Source organism: Furipterus horrens, unplaced genomic scaffold, assembly GCF_987537825.1.
Source record: "Furipterus horrens unplaced genomic scaffold, mFurHor1.1.pri manual_scaffold_1, whole genome shotgun sequence".
Lineage (NCBI taxonomy): Eukaryota > Metazoa > Chordata > Mammalia > Chiroptera > Furipteridae > Furipterus > Furipterus horrens.
In genome coordinates, this window is record NW_028327171.1 from 113,091,358 (window position 1) to 113,109,387 (window position 18,030).

Sequence of the window (18,030 nt, forward strand, 5' to 3'; positions counted from 1 at the left end):
TGCACTGTTAAGTATTTTCATAAAACACATATCCACGTTGCTTTTGTAAATTAAAAAAAAAAAAGAAAGAAAGAAAAAAGAAAAAAAAAAAAAAAAAGGAAGGAAAAGCTGTGGTGGAAAGCTGGCTCAAGCAAGCATTAACCCCCCTGGGGAACTGGAGCTGGAGGAATCTTGAAATTTCCACAGGTCTTCTTCCTGCCCATGTTTGCACGCCTATAAGAGCCCATGCCTTCTAATCAGCAGTGAAGGGTGAAGGGTCTCAGAGAAGCTTTCAGATTCTCAAAAAAGAGCCACTGGGCTGGAGTTTGATGGTGGAAGCCGCTTCCCCAGGGTCCCTTCTTCTCCATCAGCGGGCAGGCAAGGTCTTACTCATTGTGTTATTTCCTTTAGCAAGTATTTATTGCTGTGTATTATATGTGCAAATTTTACCAGGCTTTCTATGGGAGAGGGGTCATTAAAAAATTTATTTATTTATTTTTAGAGAGGGGAAGGGAGGGAGAAAGAGAGGGAGTGTGCCTCTCACACCCCCAGCTGGGAACCTGGCCTGCAACCCAGGCATGTGCCCTGACTAGGAATTGAAACGGTGACCCTTTGGTTCACAGGCTGGCACTCAGTCCACTGAGCCACACCAGCCAGGGCCAGTTTTGAATTTCTCTTCATATCACTTTGTCTTATTTGATATTCATAAACGCAACTAGGATTAAGAGACACGCAGGCACTGGCTCCAGGAGTTTACCAGAGAAACAATTAAAATTAAGGGCCAGGTCAACCCTGAAACCGGTGGGCATCTGGAAAACCGGCTGTATGCACACGCTTGGAACCCTTGGCTCCACCACGAACCAGGTCGCCTCCAAAAGGTTCTGAGCCCCACGGAGCCGCCTCTGCAAAGCGCGCGCCTCGAAAAACTCACGGCGCAGGGTGACATCACGGCGTCAGGGCGGGGCCCGTGGCGAATAGGGTGGGACCGTCTCCCGGGTTTCACGGAGGGGGCGGCCCGGGGGCGGAGGCCTAGCTGGGCTCTCTAGGTCTCTGAGGCGCTGGTGATCACTACGGGCCGGCTGGGAAGACTGCTGCGGGGAGAGGCTTGCGGGTTCGGGATGCCTGGGCTGTCCGCTGTCCCGGAACCGGGGCGCCCGGAGCAGAGGGCGCCGCGCACGAGCGCAGACTTCGTGCTGGGGCTGGACGTGGGTAGCTCGGTGATCCGCTGCCACGTCTATGACCGCGCGGGGCGGATCCGTGGCTCCAGCGCCCAAAAGGTGACGGGGCATGGGCGTGAGGGCCGTGGTCAGGGTCGCGGAAGGCAAGCAGGCGGGTCCGTCTTGTCCGGCCTGCGCGCGGCCACCTGCTGCAGCGGAGGGCCCTGGGTTCTGAGCAGCGCTCTGGGAATGGCCGGATATTCGCATTCCGCTCCTGGGCAGAGCTGAAACCTGGTCGCCCAGGCTGAGGGCCGTGCGCTGCTCAGTCCTGGCCATCCCCCTCTCCAGCCTTACCTGGGTGGGACACCGTGACTCGGTGGCTCGCAGGGCAGGGCAAGCAAGGCAGGCTGCACTGACCAGCCAAAGGGTGTTTTGTGACTTGGTTTTTCTTGCACTTCCTTGATAGACCTTCAGCTTCGTCTTCATTTACGTTTTAATTTTTCAGATCTTGATAGAATTGAACTTTATTGTGCCTTGTTCGGTTTTCATTATTAACTACTTCTCAGAGTACTGGTTCCTCACATGATTTCCACGGATATCGAAGATACTGGAAAACTTTTGAAGGCCATATATATTGTTACTACTTTTCTCCTTTCCATTTTTGAGAAGTCGTAAGAAAAATCCTTTTCTGGTTTGAGAAACCTACCAAATCATCAGTTGTTATTGTTAGTAAATCCGTAGTAAAGCAACCAACAGAGAGGTACTCCTTTGTTCTCATTTTAACAAGGGCAGATTTGTATACATAATTACCCACTTACAAAAAATAATGTTCATCAGATTTGGTGTTCTTATTTACTCATCTTTCCAATGCCAACATCTTCTTACATTAGCAGTGTTAGGATACGAGCTGTTAGGTACCTAAACCATTCCCGCAGGACTGAATACCCCATTTGTTTGATTCCCACTCAGAAGTGCTTTTCAACCTCAGCTGTTGCACAGGAACAGGTCTAGCCAAATGACTACTTTGAGTGTTTGTTTTGAGGGAACAGTGGATTGCCGTTCTGGTTTGGGGACCAGGGCAGTAAGCGGGGACTACAGCAGCTCCTTGGTCCCTTCTCTGGCTACCTGTGCAGGGACACTGCCCACCCACCCACATACCCATCCCTACACCAGCTAGAAGGGACAGATGAAAGGCCAGCATTATCTGTCCTTCAGCTCCGTGTGCTCCGTGTCTTTATATTAAAGTCTTCATATCGCAGCACAATGATACTTTTAACAGCTTCCCTTGTAATTCTAGACATAAAGTACATTTGTCTTAGGCAATGATTTTTTAAAAAGGAATTGAAGTATTTGGAACCCAAGGGAGACAGAAGTTGTTAGAAGATACAAAGTTTCACAGTTTCACAGTGCTATATTATTTGGAGCAAATTATTAGTTTTTTACAAATGAGGTAAGAATCTCAAAGGTGAATCAAGATTGCTGTGAGTAGCTAGGAGAGTAGAATAGTTTGCTATGACTCTAAATTGGGGTGGAGGGGCAGTTATCTGGAAAGATATGTGAGTAAATAAAAATACAAGAAGTCCCTGCCTCAAAGGAGGAAGCACTATCTTAGATTAAGGAGTTTATAGCAATGCCTCTCAAACTGTAGTAGGATTTTACAGTAGTGCTTTCTAACGTGTGGTGCCTGGGTGGCTGGGGCTGAGATAAAGAAACTAAGATTTGGAAGTGTACGCAGCATCTTTACAGACTCATTTTATGATTTTTAGCCATAATAAAATATTATGGATTCTATTTTGTATGCATTTTTCCCTAGAAAGTTGTTTTAGTTGTGTCTAAAAAAATTAAAAATTTTTTCAATTAGAGTTGAGATTCAGTATTATATTACTTTCAGGTGTACAGCTAGTGGTTAGTCATTTATATAACTTAAGAAGTGATCCCCTTGATAAGTCTAGAACTCACCTGGCACCTTACGTAGTTATTACAATATTTTTGACTATATTCCCTGTGCTGTACTTTACATCCCTATGACTATTTTGTGACTACCAAGTTTGCGCTTCTTGATCCCTTTACCTTGTTATCCAGCCTCCCAAGTCCCCTCCTACCTGGCAACCATCATTTTGTTCTGTCTTTATAAGTTTGTTTCTGTTGTCTTAGTTCATTCATTTATTTATTTTTTATTTTTTAGAAATTGTATTGTATTTTTTCCCATTACTATTTAGTTCTCTTATAACCCCCTTCCACTTGCAACCACCATACTGTTGTCCATGTCCATGAGTCCTTTTTCCTTTTGGCTCAATCCCACCCACCCTAACCTCCCCCTTCCTTAGCTGTCATCCTGCTCTCTATAAGTCTGTCTCTATTTTCTTTGTTAGTTCAGTTTGTTTATTAGATTCCACATATGAGTAAAATCATATGGTATTTGTCTTTCTCTGTCTGACTTATTTGCATAAAACCAGCTAGGTTCATTAGTATTGTTGCAAATGGTAAGAGTTCATTTTTTTATGGCTGAGTAATATTGCATTGTATATATATGTCCCACAGCTTTTTATCCACTCACCTATTGATGGGCACTTGGATTGCATCCATAAATTGGCAATTGTAAGTAAAGCTGCAATGAATATAGGAATTAATATATATTTTCAAATTAGTGTTTAGGGTTACTTTGCATAAATCTCACTTCTGCAAAGTGAGATTTCTGGGTCTTATGGTGGTTTTGTTTCTAAATTTTTTGGCTGTTACTCCATACTGTTTTCCATAGTGCCATACCAATTTGCAACCTCCACGTCCTTGCCAGCACTGGTTGTTGATTTATTGATGGTAGCCATTCGGACAGGTGTGAGGAGATATCTCATTGTGGTTTTAAATTGCATTTCTCTGATGATTAGTGATGTTAAGCATCCTTTTATATGTCTATTGGCCACTTGTATGTCCTCTTTGGAGAATTGTCTATTCAGGTTCTCTGCCAATTTTTATATCAGATTGATTCTTTTTTCAATGTTAAGTTGTATGAGTTTCTTATATACTTTGGATGTTAACATATTCACGGGTGAATATTTTCTCTCAGTAGGTTCTCTCTTTGTTTTGTTGATAGTTTACTTCCCTGTGCAAAGACTCTTTAGTTTTATGTAGTCCCATTTATTTATTTATTTTGTTTCCTTTGCCTGAGCAGACATTAAAAAAAATATCACTAAGAGCTATGTTTGAGACTTTATTGCTTATGGTTTCTTCTAGGAGTTTTATGGTTTCAGTTCTTACATTTTAATATTCAGACTACTTTGAGTTTATTTTTGTATCTGTTGTGAGAAAGTGGTGTAGTTTCAGTTTTTTTGCATGAATCTGTCTAGTTTTCCTAACACCATTTATTGAAGAGACTACCTTGCCTTGTTTGTCTTAGATTAATTAACCATATAGGCCTAGGTTTATTCCTGGGCTATCTATTCCATTCCATTGTTCTGTGTTTCTATTTTTATGCCAGCATTATGCTGTTTTGATGACTATAGCCTTGCAGTATATTTTGATCAGGTAGCATGATACTTCCAACTTTGTTCTTTCTCAAAATTGTTTTGTCTACTTGGGGTCTTTTATAGTTCCATTTAAACTTTTGGATTATTTGTTTTAGTTCTGTGAAATACACCATTGGTATTTTGATAGAAATTTTATAGATTGTTTTGGGTAGTATGGGTGTTTTATTGATGTTAATTCTTCCAATCAAAGAGCATGGTGTGCACTTCCACTTATTTGTATCAGTCTCAGTTTCTTTCTTCAGTATCTTATAATTTACAAAGTACACGTCTTTTACCTCTTTGGTTAGATTTATTCCTAGATGTTTTATTTAAAAAATTTTTTTGATGCAGTTGTTTATGGGATTGCTTTCTTAGTTTCTTTTTCTGATAGTTCATTAATGGTATATGAAAATGCAATCAGTTTCTGAAGATTTACATATTTTGTATCCTGCTGCTTTACTGAAGTAATTTATTCTAGTAATTTTTTTTAGGGTTCTATATATATAGTATGTCATCTGCAAATGATGACAATTTTACTTCTTCCTTTCCAGTTTGGATACCTTTTATTTCTTTTTCTTGTCTGATTGCTAAGTCTAGGCTTCCAATACTATGTTGAATAGAAATGACATCCATGTCTTGTTCCTGATCATAAAAAGAATGGTTTTCATCCTTCACTGTGGGGTATGTTGTTAGCTGTGGGATTGTCATATATGGTCTTTATTATGTTGAGGTATGTTCCCTCTGTCCCCACTTTTCTGAGAGTTTTAAAAAATTTTTATTATAGACAGATGATGGATTTTGTCAAATGCTCTTTCTGCATCTATTGATATGATCATATGATTTTTACCCTCCATTTTGTTTATGTGATGTATCACATTAATTGACTTGTGGATTTTGATCCAGCTTTACATCCCAGGAATAAATCCCACTTGATCATGCTGTATGATATTTTTAATGTATTGCTGGATTTGGTTTGCTAATATTTTGTTGAGGATTTTTGAATCTGTGTTCAGGGATATTGGCCTATAATCTTTTCTTGTGTGTGAAACCTGTCCGGTTTTGCAATCAAAGTAATGCTGGCCTCATAAAATTAACTTGGGAGTCTTCTCCTTTAAATTTTTTAGAATTGTTTGCGAAGGAGAGGTATCAGTTGTTCTTTGAATGTTTAGTAAAATTCACTTGTGAAGCCATCTGGATCAGGATTTTGTTTGTTGGGAGTTTTTAATTACTAATTCAATTTCATTAGTTATCAGTCTGTTCAGATTTTCTGGTTCTTCTTGACCCAGTCTGAGAAGATTGTATGTTTCTAGGAATTTATCTGTTTTTTTTCAGATAATCCAGTATTTGGCATATAATGGTCATATTTTCTTATAATCCTTTGTATTTCTGTGATGTTATTTGTCACTTCTCTTTCATGTCTGATTTTACTTATTTGAGACCTTTTCCTTTTTTATTTCTTTATTTTTGATGATTTTGCTTAAAGGTTTTTGAATATTGGGACCTTTTCCTTTTTTATTTTCTGTCTGAATGATCTATTGATTTCAGTTGGGTGTTACTGTCAGTTTCTCCCTCTGTGTTTATCAATGTTTGTTTTATATATTTAGGTGCTCCTAAATCAATGTGTTAATGTTTTCAAGGGTTACCTGACAGATCTGTCAAGAAAGTATCCAGCCATGTAGTATGAAAATAGAAGAAGATACCAGATATAAAAAACATACATAGGACAATGATGCCTCAGTTGCCTTCAAAGTAGGCACCTTGGGGCCTCGCACAGTTCTCCCAGCATCTCTTCCACTGTTCAAAACACTGCAAAATCCTTTGCTGGAATTGTGATCAGCTGTCCCATCATATTTTCCTGATTCTTATCGATGGTCTGAAATCTCTTCCCTCTCAAAGGTGATTTTAGTATTGAGAAATGCTAGAAGTCACAGGGCACCAAATCTGGCCATAGGGGAGCTGAGTCACCTTGGTGATTTGATGTTTCACTAAAAAACTGTATGAGACATGATGCATGAGTGGGCGTGTTGTTGTGATGAAGCTGCCTATCACTGGTTGCCCATAGCTGTGGCTGTTTTCATTGTATTGAATCTGTCAATCAATGAAGAATATTGAGGTAATGCTCCTTATTAATCGTTTGGTCTGGAGCGGTGTACTTGTGATGGACAACACCTTCCCAATCAAAAAACACAGTTAACATGGTCTTGATCTTGCTGGAACTTTGCCATGCTTTCTTTGTGCATGGAGAACCAGGCGACTTCCATTGGGACAACTGGGCCTTTGTTTCTGGATCATATGCATAGGGCCATGACTCATCTCTGGTTATGACCTTCCTGAGGAATTGCGGTTTATTGGTAGAGGTTTGAGTCAAGTCATTAGCAACTGCAGTATGTTGTTCTTTCTGCTCTGGTAGCAGAAGCTGTGGAACAAATTTGCCATGACATGTTTCATATCAAGATCCTGTGTTAAAATCTTGAACACAGTAGTTTTTGGAATCCCCAGATCAGCTTCTAGTTCTCGCACTGTCAGTCACCAATTTTTGCTGACTGCAACCTGTAAATGTTCAACATTCTCAGGTGTCCTGCTTGTTGCAGGCCTTCCAGGATGTGGATCACTTTCAAGAGATTCTTGCCCATCTTTGAAGCATTTGTACCACATTTTATTTGCACTGCACTCATTGCAGTGTACCCCAAAGTCTTCCGAATCACCCAAATAGTTTCCAGAGAGGAATGTTCAAGCTTAATGCAAAATATGATGCAGATTTGTTGTTCTACTCACTTAGTCATTTTTTTTGTATTTTATTGATTATATTGTTATAATAGTTCCAATTTTCTCCCCTTTACTCCCTCCCCCAGCAATACCCCCCAAGTCCATACCCATGGTTCGTGAAAAATAACTATCCCTCCCTCTCAGATATTAAGATCCTTTGTAATCTTGTAAAGGACAATGGGCGAAGGTCTCGAGCTCCTCTAGCTGCTTCAAGCTGGACATGGTCGTCGTCCTACCTACCCTTGGGTCCAGAAATCCCTAATAATAGTGGGGGTGCGGAGGGGAGGGTGGCCTTCCCACATGGGGAAGGATCGTGCAGACTCCAGGTCAGTTGGCTGTCCCCGGACAACGGCATGCTTGATTTAACAGGCTGGCATCCTTGTTGTATTCTGGGGGCAACAGATTTGGCGAAGAGGGTTAAAAGGCATCATTCAGTCTATAACCACTAGATGACAAAAGGCAGGGATTAATTTTTCAATGTCCCACATTAGGGAAGAGAAGGGCTTCTTTGGAGGAAGGTGTGCTAGGCACATCTCACCTGTCCAAAACCCTTTTGCCCACCATACTTAGTTTGGGCTGAGGGAAATAATTTAGGTTTCCCCCCTCTCAGACTTCTGGGACCTTTCTGTCCAAGCCATTAGGATAGAAGAGAGAAACCAGTTTTAAAGTGAAGCCCACAGACCATCCCATTCTTCACCACCCAGCCATTTAGTTCAGCCAAACCATTGAGTCTCAGGAGGCAGCACTGCAGAGAGGATTAAGTGAGGCTTATACGTACAGACAATCACTCAGGTAATGAGATCGTAGGCTTATGCCCTTTGAAAACAGAAAACACATGTTAATTTATGTAACATAACCCACAAACAAGTCTCTAAATCTGTAAGATTGTCTTATTGCGGAGACATCCAGTTGCAAGGCACTTGACATTCTACTTGCCTGCAACTTAAATATCTTTGATGATATCACAGACATGGTTTAATTTTCAAGTGAAACCATTTTTTAAATGAGAAGAAACTTTTAAGACTGTTAGTTGCCCTACTTTTTAGTCTACCACTGATCATTGTGATTTTCCTTGCATAATGATTTTTCTCCCTAAGATTACCCTCCTTGTCCTTAAAGGGACTATATTAAGTCCATTTTTAATTTATCCTGTTCATTTGCATAAACATAACAAGAGCAGCAAATGATCACTTATGATCTTTAGTTCTGCTTTGCTGGAACTTACACAAGGAACCTTTAGGGTGGCCCTCAGTCTGCTCTTCATGTCACAGAAGTTGAGCCACATACCTGGCATTCATCCTTGCCTGTACACACCTGTCCTTTCCAAGTCTTTCTGGTTTTTCATTGTGTCTTATGGTCCCTTCTAGCCATCTTTCAGGAAAACAACCTTCGTTCCTCCCCTGGAAAGATTGCTGTGGACCGCACAACCAACCATGGTACCAGGCCTTTTATCTCGCGGGCTTTTATTACCTTTGAAAGTCATTCCCAGTTCCTCGGGGCTTTTTGGTAACAACCTGAGCCCAAATATGTCTCCTTTAGGCTTGACATTCCAGTCAAAGACTTGGTCAACATGACCTCTATTAACAACTGGTCTTATTAGTTTTATGCAAAGAAACTTCTGTCATTACTTACTTGTTTAGAATGCCAAACTCTGGAGGGATCAAATAGGGAGAAAAATATACAACGTGAAGGAAAATCTTTGTCCTAATATTCACTGAATTGGCATTTCCATTCTTCATATTTTCATTTTTCCCCCACTAAAAAAAAAAAAAAATTGTTTTTCCATTACAATTGTCTCACTTTTTTCCCCCATTTGCTTCCCTGCACCCTGCCCCTCACTTCTCCCACAGTCAGTCCCCACCCAGTTGCCCATGTCCGTGGGTCATTTATACATGTTTTTTGACTTGGCCCTTCCCCTTCTTACCCCCTTCACTCCCTCCCCCCTCCCCCCTTGTTACTGTTAGTCTACTTCTTGTTTACATAGCTCTGGTTCAATTTTGTTCATTTGTTTGTGTTGTTCATTAGTTTCCTGTAATAGGTGACAGCATAAGGTATTTTTCTTTCGTTGCCTGGCTTATTTCGCTAAGCATAATTTTCTCTAGTTCCATCCATGTTGTTGCAAATGGTAGACGTTCCTTCTTTCTTTCTGCTACATAGAACTCCATTGTGTAAATGTACCACAGTTTTTTGATCCACTCATCTACAGATGGGCATTTAGGTTGTTTCCAGCACTTGGCTATGGTAAACAATGCTGCTATGAACATAGGGGTGCATAGGTTCTTTTGAATTGGGGTTTCAGGATTTTTCGGATATAATCCTAGCAATGGAATTGTTGGTTCAAAAGGCAGTTCCATTTTTAGTTTTTTGAGGAAACTCCAAACTGTTTTCCATAGTGGCTGCACCAGTCTGCATTCCCACCAGCAATGCACCAGGGTTCCCGTTTCTCCGCATCCTCGCCAGCATAAGTTGTTTGTTGATTTGTTGATGATGGCCATTCTGACTGGTGTGAGGTGGTATCTCATTGTGGTTTTTATTTGCATCTCTTTGATGGCTAGTGATGTTGAGCATACTTTTATATGTCTGTGGGCCCTCTGTATGTCTTCTTTGGAGAAGTGTTTGTTCAGGTCCTTTGCCCATTTTTTAATTGGGTTGTCTGTCTTCTTGGTGTTGAGTCGTATGAGTTCTTTATATATTTTGGAGATCAATCCTTTGTCTGAGATGTCATTGGCGAATATATTTTCCCATATGGTTGGTTTCCTTTGCATCTTGCTGATGTTTTCTTTAGCTGAGCAGAAACTTTTTAGTTTGATGTAGTCCCATTTGTTTATTCTTTCCTTTATTTCCCTTGCCTTAGGAGATATATCAGTGAAAACATTGCTACGTGGGATATCTGCAATTTTGCAGCCTATGTTTTCCTCTAGGACTTTTATGGTATCACGGCTTACATTTAAGTCTTTGATCCATTTTGAGTTTATTCTGGTGTATGGTGTAAGTTGGTGGTCTAGTTTCATTTTTTTGCATGTCCCTGTCCAATTCTCCCAACACCATTTGTTGAAGAGGCTCTTTTCACTCCATTTGATGTTCTTTCCCCCTTTGTCAAATATTAGTTGACCATATGAACCTGGGTTTATTTCTGGGCTCTCTATTCTGTTCCATTGATCTATATGTCTGTTTTTATGCCAGTACCAGACTGTTTTGATTACCGTGGCCTTGTAGTATAGTTTGATATCAGGTATTGTGATTCCTCCTACTGTGTTCTTCCTCAAAATTGCTGTGGCTATTCGAGGTCTTTTTTGGTTCCATGTAAATTTTTGAAGTATTTGTTCTAGGTCTGTGAAATATGTCACTGGTATTTTAACAGGGATTGCATTGAATCTATAAATTGCTTTGGGCAGTATAGACATTTTAATGATGCTGATTCTTTCCATCCATGAGCATGGTATATGCTTCCATCTATTTGTATCTTCTTTAATTTCTTTCTTCAGTGTTATGTAGTTTTCTGAGTATAGGTCTTTTACCTCCTTGGTTAAGTTTATTCCTAGGTATTTTATTTTTCTTGTTGCTATGGTAAATGGGATTTTTCTTTCAGTTTCTATCTGAGTTTTTATTGTTGGTGTATAAAAATGCCTTCGATTTCTTAATATTGACTTTGTATCCTGCTATTTTGCCGAATTCACTTATTAGGTTGAGTAGTTTTTTTGTGGAGTCTATAGGGTTTTCTATGTACACTATCATGTCATCTGCAAATAATGACAGTTGTACTTCCTCTTTTCCAATTTGGATGCCTTTTATTTCTCTTTCTTGTCTGATTGCTGTGGCTAGAACTTCCAAGACTATGTTGAATAGGAGTGGAGAGAGCGGACATCCTTGTCTTGTTCCTGATCTCAGGGGGAATGCTCTCAGTTTTTGCCCATTGAGTATGATGTTGGCTTCAGGTTTCTCGTATATGGCCTTTATTATGTTGAGGTACGCTCCCTCTATTCCCATTTTGCTCAGAGTTTTTATCATAAATGGGTGTTGTACTTTATCAAATGCTTTTTCTGCATCTATTGATATGATCATGTGGTTTTTGTCTTTCATTTTGTTTATGTGTTGTATTATGTTTATCGATTGCGAATATTAAACCATCCTTGCATCCCTGGGATGAATCCTACTTGATCGTGGTGTATGATCTTTCTAATGTGTTGCTGGATCCGGTTTGCCAATATTTTGTTGAGGATTTTAGCATCTATGTTCATCAGCAATATTGGCCTGTAGTTTTCTTTCTTTGTTGTGTCTTGACCTGGTTTTGGAATTAGGGTTATACTGGCTTCATAGAACGAGTTTGGGAGTCTTCCCTCTTCTTGTATCTTTTGGAATAGTCTGAGGAGGATAGGAGTTAGTTCTTTCCTAAATGTTTTGTAGAATTCACTTGTGAAGCCATCCGCTCCAGGGCTTTTGTGTGTTGGGAGTTTTTTGATTACTGCTTCATTTTCACTAGGTGTTATTGGTTTATTCAGACTTTCTGCTTCTTCTTGATTCAGTTTGGGAAGACTATAGGTTTCCAGGAATTTGTCCATTTCCTCTAGGTTATCAAATTTCTTGCCATACAGTTGTTCGTAATAATTTCTTATAATGCTTTGTATTTCTGTTGTATCAGTTGTGATTTCTCCTCTTTCATTTCTGATTTTATTTATTTGGGTCCTCTCTCTTTTTTTCTTGATGAGCCTGGTTAAAGGCTTGTCAATTTTGTTTATCTTTTCAAAGAACCAGCTCCTACTTTTGTTGATCTTTTGAATTGTTAGTTTAGACTCTATGTCATTTAATTGTGCTCTGATCTTGATGATTTCCTTCCTTTTACTTGATCTGGGCTTTGCTTGTTGTTCTTCCTCTAGTTCTTGTGGCTGTAGGGTTAAATTTGTTATTAGAGATTCTTCTAGCTTTTTTAGGTAGGCCTGTATTGCTATGAACTTTCCTCTTAGGACTGGTTTCGCTGTATCCCATAGGTTTTGGGTTGTTGTGTGTTCATTATCATTAGTTTCCAGAAACTTTTTGATGTCTTCCTTGATGTCATTGTTAACCCATTTATTATTTAATAGCATGTTATTCGTTCTCCATGAGTTTGAATGTTTTTGAGTTTTTTCCTTGAGGTTGATTTCCAGTTTTAAGCCATTGTGATCTGAGAAGATGCTTGATATAATTTCAATTTTCTTGAATTTGTTAAGGCTTGTTTTGTGTCCTACCATGTGGTCTATCTTTGAAAATGTTCCATGAGCACTTGAGAAAAATGTATATTTTGCTTCTTTGGGGTGAAAAATTCTATATATATCGACTAAGTCCATTTGATCTAGAGTGTTGTTCAGTGCCTCAATATCTTTGGTGTTTCTTTGCTTTGAAGCTCTGTCTAGTGTTGACAATGGGGTGTTAAAGTCCCCTACTATGAGTGTGTTGCTGTCTATATCTTTCTTGGAGTCTTTCAAAATTTTCCTTACATATTTGGGTGCTCCTAAGTTGGGTGCATATATATTTATAAGGGTTATATCTTCTTGATGGATTTTTCCCTTAAATATTATGAAATGCCCTTCTTCGTCTCTTTTTATGGACTTTGCTGTGAAATCTGTTTTGTCTGATATAAGTATTGCTACCCCACCTTTTTTTTCATGTCTATTTGCTTGAAATACTTTTTTCCATCCCTTTACTTTCAGTCTGTGTAGATCTTTTGTTCTAAGGTGGGTCTCTTGTAGACAGCATATATGTGGGTCATTCTTTCTAATCCATTCAGCTACCCTATGTCTTTTAATTGGAGCGTTTAATCCATTTACATTTAAGGTTATTACCGATAAGTAATTATTCATTGTCATTTTCCCCCTTTGTACTCGTGTTCTTCTCTGTCTCTCTCTGTTTCTTTATCTTCTTAAAGAAGACCCTTTAGCATCTCTTGCATTGCTGGTTTGGTGGAGATGTATTCTTTTAGCCTTCTTTTGTCTTGGAAGCTCCGTATTTCACCCTTCATTTTGAATGAGAGCTTTGCTGGGTAGAGTATTCTAGGTTGTAGGCCTTTGTTTGTCATTGCTTGGAATGTTTTTTGCCATTCCCTTCTGGCTTGTAGTGTTTCTGCTGAGAAATCTGAGGATAGCCTTATTGGAGCTCCCTTGTATGTTATTAGTTGTTTCTCTCTTGCTGCTTTTAGGATTCTCTCTTTGTCTTTGAATGTTGCCATTTTAATTATGATGTGTCTTGAGGTGGGCCTGTTTGGGTTCATCTTCATTGGGACCCTCTGTGCCTCCTGGATTTGCGTGACTCTTTCTCTCCTCATGTGAGGGAAGTTTTCTGTCATTAGTTTTTCAAAGAGGTTTTCTATCCCTTGCTCTTCTCCTTCTGGAATTCCTATGATACGGATATTATTACATTTCATGTTGTCCTGCAGCTGTCTTAGAACCTCTTCAGTCTTGTTCAGTCTTTTTTCATTTTGTTGCATTGTCTGGGTGTTTTTGTGTACGTTCTCCTCCAGCTCGCTGATCTGATCTTCTGCTTCCTCTAGCCTGCTTTTAATTCCTTCTACTGTGTTCTTCAATTCAGAGATCGTATTCTTCATTTCCTCCTGGCTCTTATTGATAGTTTCTATGTCCTTTTTCATGCTGGTGTAATTTTCAGTAAGTTTCTTGTAGTTTTTCTGGAGTTCCTTGTAGTTTCCCTGGAGTTCTTTGTAGTTTCCTCTGAGCTCATTCAGGTTCTCCATAATCCATGTTTTGAATTCTGTATCTGATATTTTGCTTCCCTCTATTTCATTTAGCACTCTCTCTGGGGATTCTACCTTTCCTTTTGATGGGGGGTTGTTTCTCTGTCTCCCCACTTTTGTGATTCCTATTGTTTGTTGGTGCTTCTTAGAATGATCTGCTCTTCCTGGATCTGCCTCTGGTAGTGTCAGTCATGTACCAAACTGTCCCTAGGCAGCCTATTGGAGACTTCCAGTGATCTACTGCCTTTGTCTCTCTTCTTTAGTTGTTAATCTACTCAATCTGTGATTAGCCGTTGGGCTTAAGGACCGTGGATGTGGCAGCTTAATTCCTGTAGGCAGGGCTTTTATTTTCCCTCAGGCTGACGCCACTTGGAGAGGAATGGTCTGTCTGCTGTACTGGGGCTGAGTCAACACTGGCTGGTCCTGGGAGGAGGTTAGTGTAGCTTCCACTTACTCCTCCACCCTCTTGGATCTTCGTCTGTGTTGTCCTTGATGTTATTTCTTTAATCTGTCTGGTTGTATTTCAGCTAGTCTTTGGTGGATCTTTTTCTCTGGTTAGATGATTGAGAGTCACTCTGCCCACCTTGTCTTGAGATCTTTTGTGGAGGTGCTGCTAAAACCTAATCACACAACCTAGGCAAGAAACCCACACCCTCCAATATCTCCCCCAACTACAATCTCGCTATAGGCTACAAATGAGCCCATATTAATATACTTGTGGAGATATTGGGACTCTTATTTCGTAGGAGAAACAGGTAAGCGTTGTTTTAAATGAAGGAAGGGTAATTCTTGAGCTGGAAGTTGATAGAGTAATAATATTAGCAATTGGGATCAAGGTTATGTAAGACAGCAATTAACATTTACACTGTATGTTTGAAAAGGAGGAGAGGGTTACAGTGTGGAGTGAGAAAGTGGAAGTGTATAGTATTAGGATTATATAATCGGTATATGCTATATGATTAGTGTGGGAGGGAGGATAGACACAACAGACATCCAGGCAGACAGACAGCCAGAAATTGAAAGAGAGGGCTGAGGAGGTTAGAAGGTAGGAAACAGATTGCGAAAGAATTTTTCAAGAATAAAAATACAGAGTAGAAAATAGCAAGACAGGAAGGGAGAGAGGAAAGAGAAAGAGAAAGTATAGACGAGAAGGGTAGGAGAAAGAACGCAAGAAGAAGGGGAGGAAGGGGGACTGATTTATTATTTAAAAAATATATATAATAAAAAAGATTAGGAGATTAAAACATGATATAAAATTGCAAGATAGAGAGAAAGAGAGAATATATAGAGGAATAATAGATGGGAAAGCAAGAGGATGGGGGAGGGAAAGAACACAGAGGAGGGAAGGATATCAGGAGGAAGAGGAGATATTAGAGAGGGAAAGATTGAAATTGAAGAGTTGACAAAAGATAGGATGAAGGAGGGAAATACAAGAGGGAGAGAAAGAAGTGAGGGGATGGGGTGGAAAGAGAGAAGGGGTAAGAATGGGAGGGTGAAGGGAGAGGGGGATAGATTAGAATTATAATTTTAATATTAAAAGATTAGAATATAAAGTGGAATAAGGAGAGAGAAAGAAAGAGAGAGAGAATATTTATAGGGAGAGAAGGAAAATAAGGGCAAGGGAGGAAAGAAAAACGAATGTAGACTGAAGGGGACAAAATAAAGAAAGAAATTTAATAAAATTGAAAGTGCTTAGCACAGAGAAAGGAGAGAGAGAGAAAGGGAGAGAACTCAAAATTAAAAAATTAACTGAGAATAGGATGCAGGGGAGACATGCTAAGGGGAGAGAAGGGAGGGAAGAGGAAGGGAGAAAAGGAGAGAGAATAAGAAAGGACGGGGGGGCAGTTAAAGAATGAGAGGATTTTAACTCAATTCAACTTTTAGGCACAGTCTCTGGGTATTTTGGTTTGTTTGTTTTTTTGTTTTTCCTTCCTTCCTTCCTGAGTCCGCTCCTATTCAAAATTCCATGAGTTTCAAATCTTTTCTGGTTGTTTGGCTGGCTGTGGGAGGGTTCTGTTTGATTCTGGGATTGCTAGTCTTTTTTTCGTGGGCCTACCGCCGCTCTGCTGTGAGCTGCGTTCAGTTGTCCCCTCCTGAGGTGCCCTCAGCCCTCCTCAGGCTTGTCCAGCCACTCCTTCCCCCTGTTGGTCCAGCCTGTGCCTGCCAGCAATCCCCGCCCTGCCTCCAGCCGTGTCTCTATTCCCAGGCTACAGCTTCTGCTCTCTTCCCTGTCTATATGCCTGCGCACCCTACCTCTCTCCCTGTCTCAAGACCGTCCCTTTGTTCTGCAGGACTCTGGCACAGTCGGTCAAAGCACCGGGCCCAGTGGCACTTTCCTGCCTAGGGCCTCTCCCCTAGTCTGGAGCTCTGCAGTGGCTTTCCCGCGTGGGCTCTTCCCCTTGCCCCAAAACTGTCTCTATTCCGAGCTACCGCTTCCGCTGGCTTCCCTGTCTATAGGCCTGCACGCTCTATCTCCCTCCCTGCCCCAGCACCGTCCCTTTGTTCTGCAGGATTTTAGTGTGGTCAGTCAGCACAGCGCTGTCCTACCCAGGAGTTCTCCCCCAGTCTGGAGCTCCGCAGCAGCCTTTCCCTGCGGGGCCCCTTTCCCTGCCCTAAAACCATCTCCACTCCAGAACCACCGCCTCCGCTCTCTTCCCTACTTACACACCTTGCGCGTCCTATTTCTCTCCTAGCCCCAAACCGGCCTTTTGTTCTGTGGGATTCTAGCGCGATTGCTCAGCAGTTCTCCCCAGTCTGGAGTTCCGCAGCAGCCTTTCTGTGCAGCCGGTCTCCTTGCCCCAAATCTGTCCCTTTGTTCTGTAGGGCCCTAGTGCAAGTGCTGGGCGCGCCCGGGATGCCGAGCTTTCGGTCAGAGGTTGGAGCTGAGGAGGTTTCCCTCTAGACTCAGATCACAGTTTCTCCCAGTCCTGGTTGTTCACTGTTCTCTCCCTCCTCTGGCTTTTTCGGCCAAATCCTCTCCCTAACTCCCTGCAAGAATTCACTCCGGGCTAGTGAGCTCTCTGGCTTGATACTGCAAACGCACGGAGTCTCGGAATGACTCAGCCTGCAGTGTGTGGCAAACCCCTCCACCCCCCTCCACGCTGCTCCCACGCTCTCCTCCCTGTTCACGCTATCGGAGATCCACACTCACTCAGTCACTCCTCTTCGCATTCGTTCCTGGAGTCTCTCCCTAACAGGAGCGAGCTGAAAACACTATCCCTACTCCGCGGCCATCTTCCCCTCCCCCTCACTTAGTCATTTTGAATATGATGGTCACACACAGTACACATGCTCACTCAGTGGTGTCTATGGCCTGCACTGACAATACAGTGAAGTTGTCTTTGTTCATGCATGTGCATTCCAGTCCACTCTCCTTGGCTTCCAGGTTACATGAATGTTGTGCAAACTGTTCTCATTATATTAACAATGGCTTGACATTTTCTGGACAGACTCGTATCTTTTTCTTGGATTGATTTCTTTATTATGTAATGTCCTTTTTTGTCTCTTACTGTAGCCTTTGTTTTAAAGTCTATTTTGTTTGATATAAGTATAGCTATCTCAACTTTAAAAAAATGTCCATTTGCATGAAATACTTTTTCTGTCTCTTTACTTGTGATCTGAAGTTGGTCTCCTATAGACAGCACATATATATATGTCTTGTATTTTCTCCGTTTAGCCACTTTATGTCTTTTAGTTGGAATATTTTATCCATTCACATTAAAATTAATTATTGATAGGTTTTAATTGTTACATTTTATTATTCATATATTTTATCATTTTTTCTTCTTAAGGAAGTCTTTTTAACATTTCTTGTTAAGGAACTCAGGTAGCTATTCATGTTTGGGAAGTTCCTTATCTGTTCTTCAATTCTAAATGATAGCTTTGCTGGACAGAGTAATTTTCATTT

The 18,030-nt window shown here is 40.7% G+C and overlaps 1 protein-coding gene across 1 annotated transcript in view; it reads left to right on the forward strand.

Annotated features, from left to right (window-relative positions):
• The first annotated feature begins 994 nt into the window (after window positions 1-994).
• The window catches only part of GK5 (glycerol kinase 5), a 145,464-nt gene continuing 128,428 nt past the window's right edge, over window positions 995-18,030 (forward strand). The window contains exon 1 of the mRNA XM_090266346.1: window positions 995-1,256. Within this exon, the coding sequence (XP_090122472.1) occupies window positions 1,098-1,256 (159 nt within the window). The 5' untranslated portion in view covers window positions 995-1,097. The remainder of the gene's footprint in view (window positions 1,257-18,030) is intronic.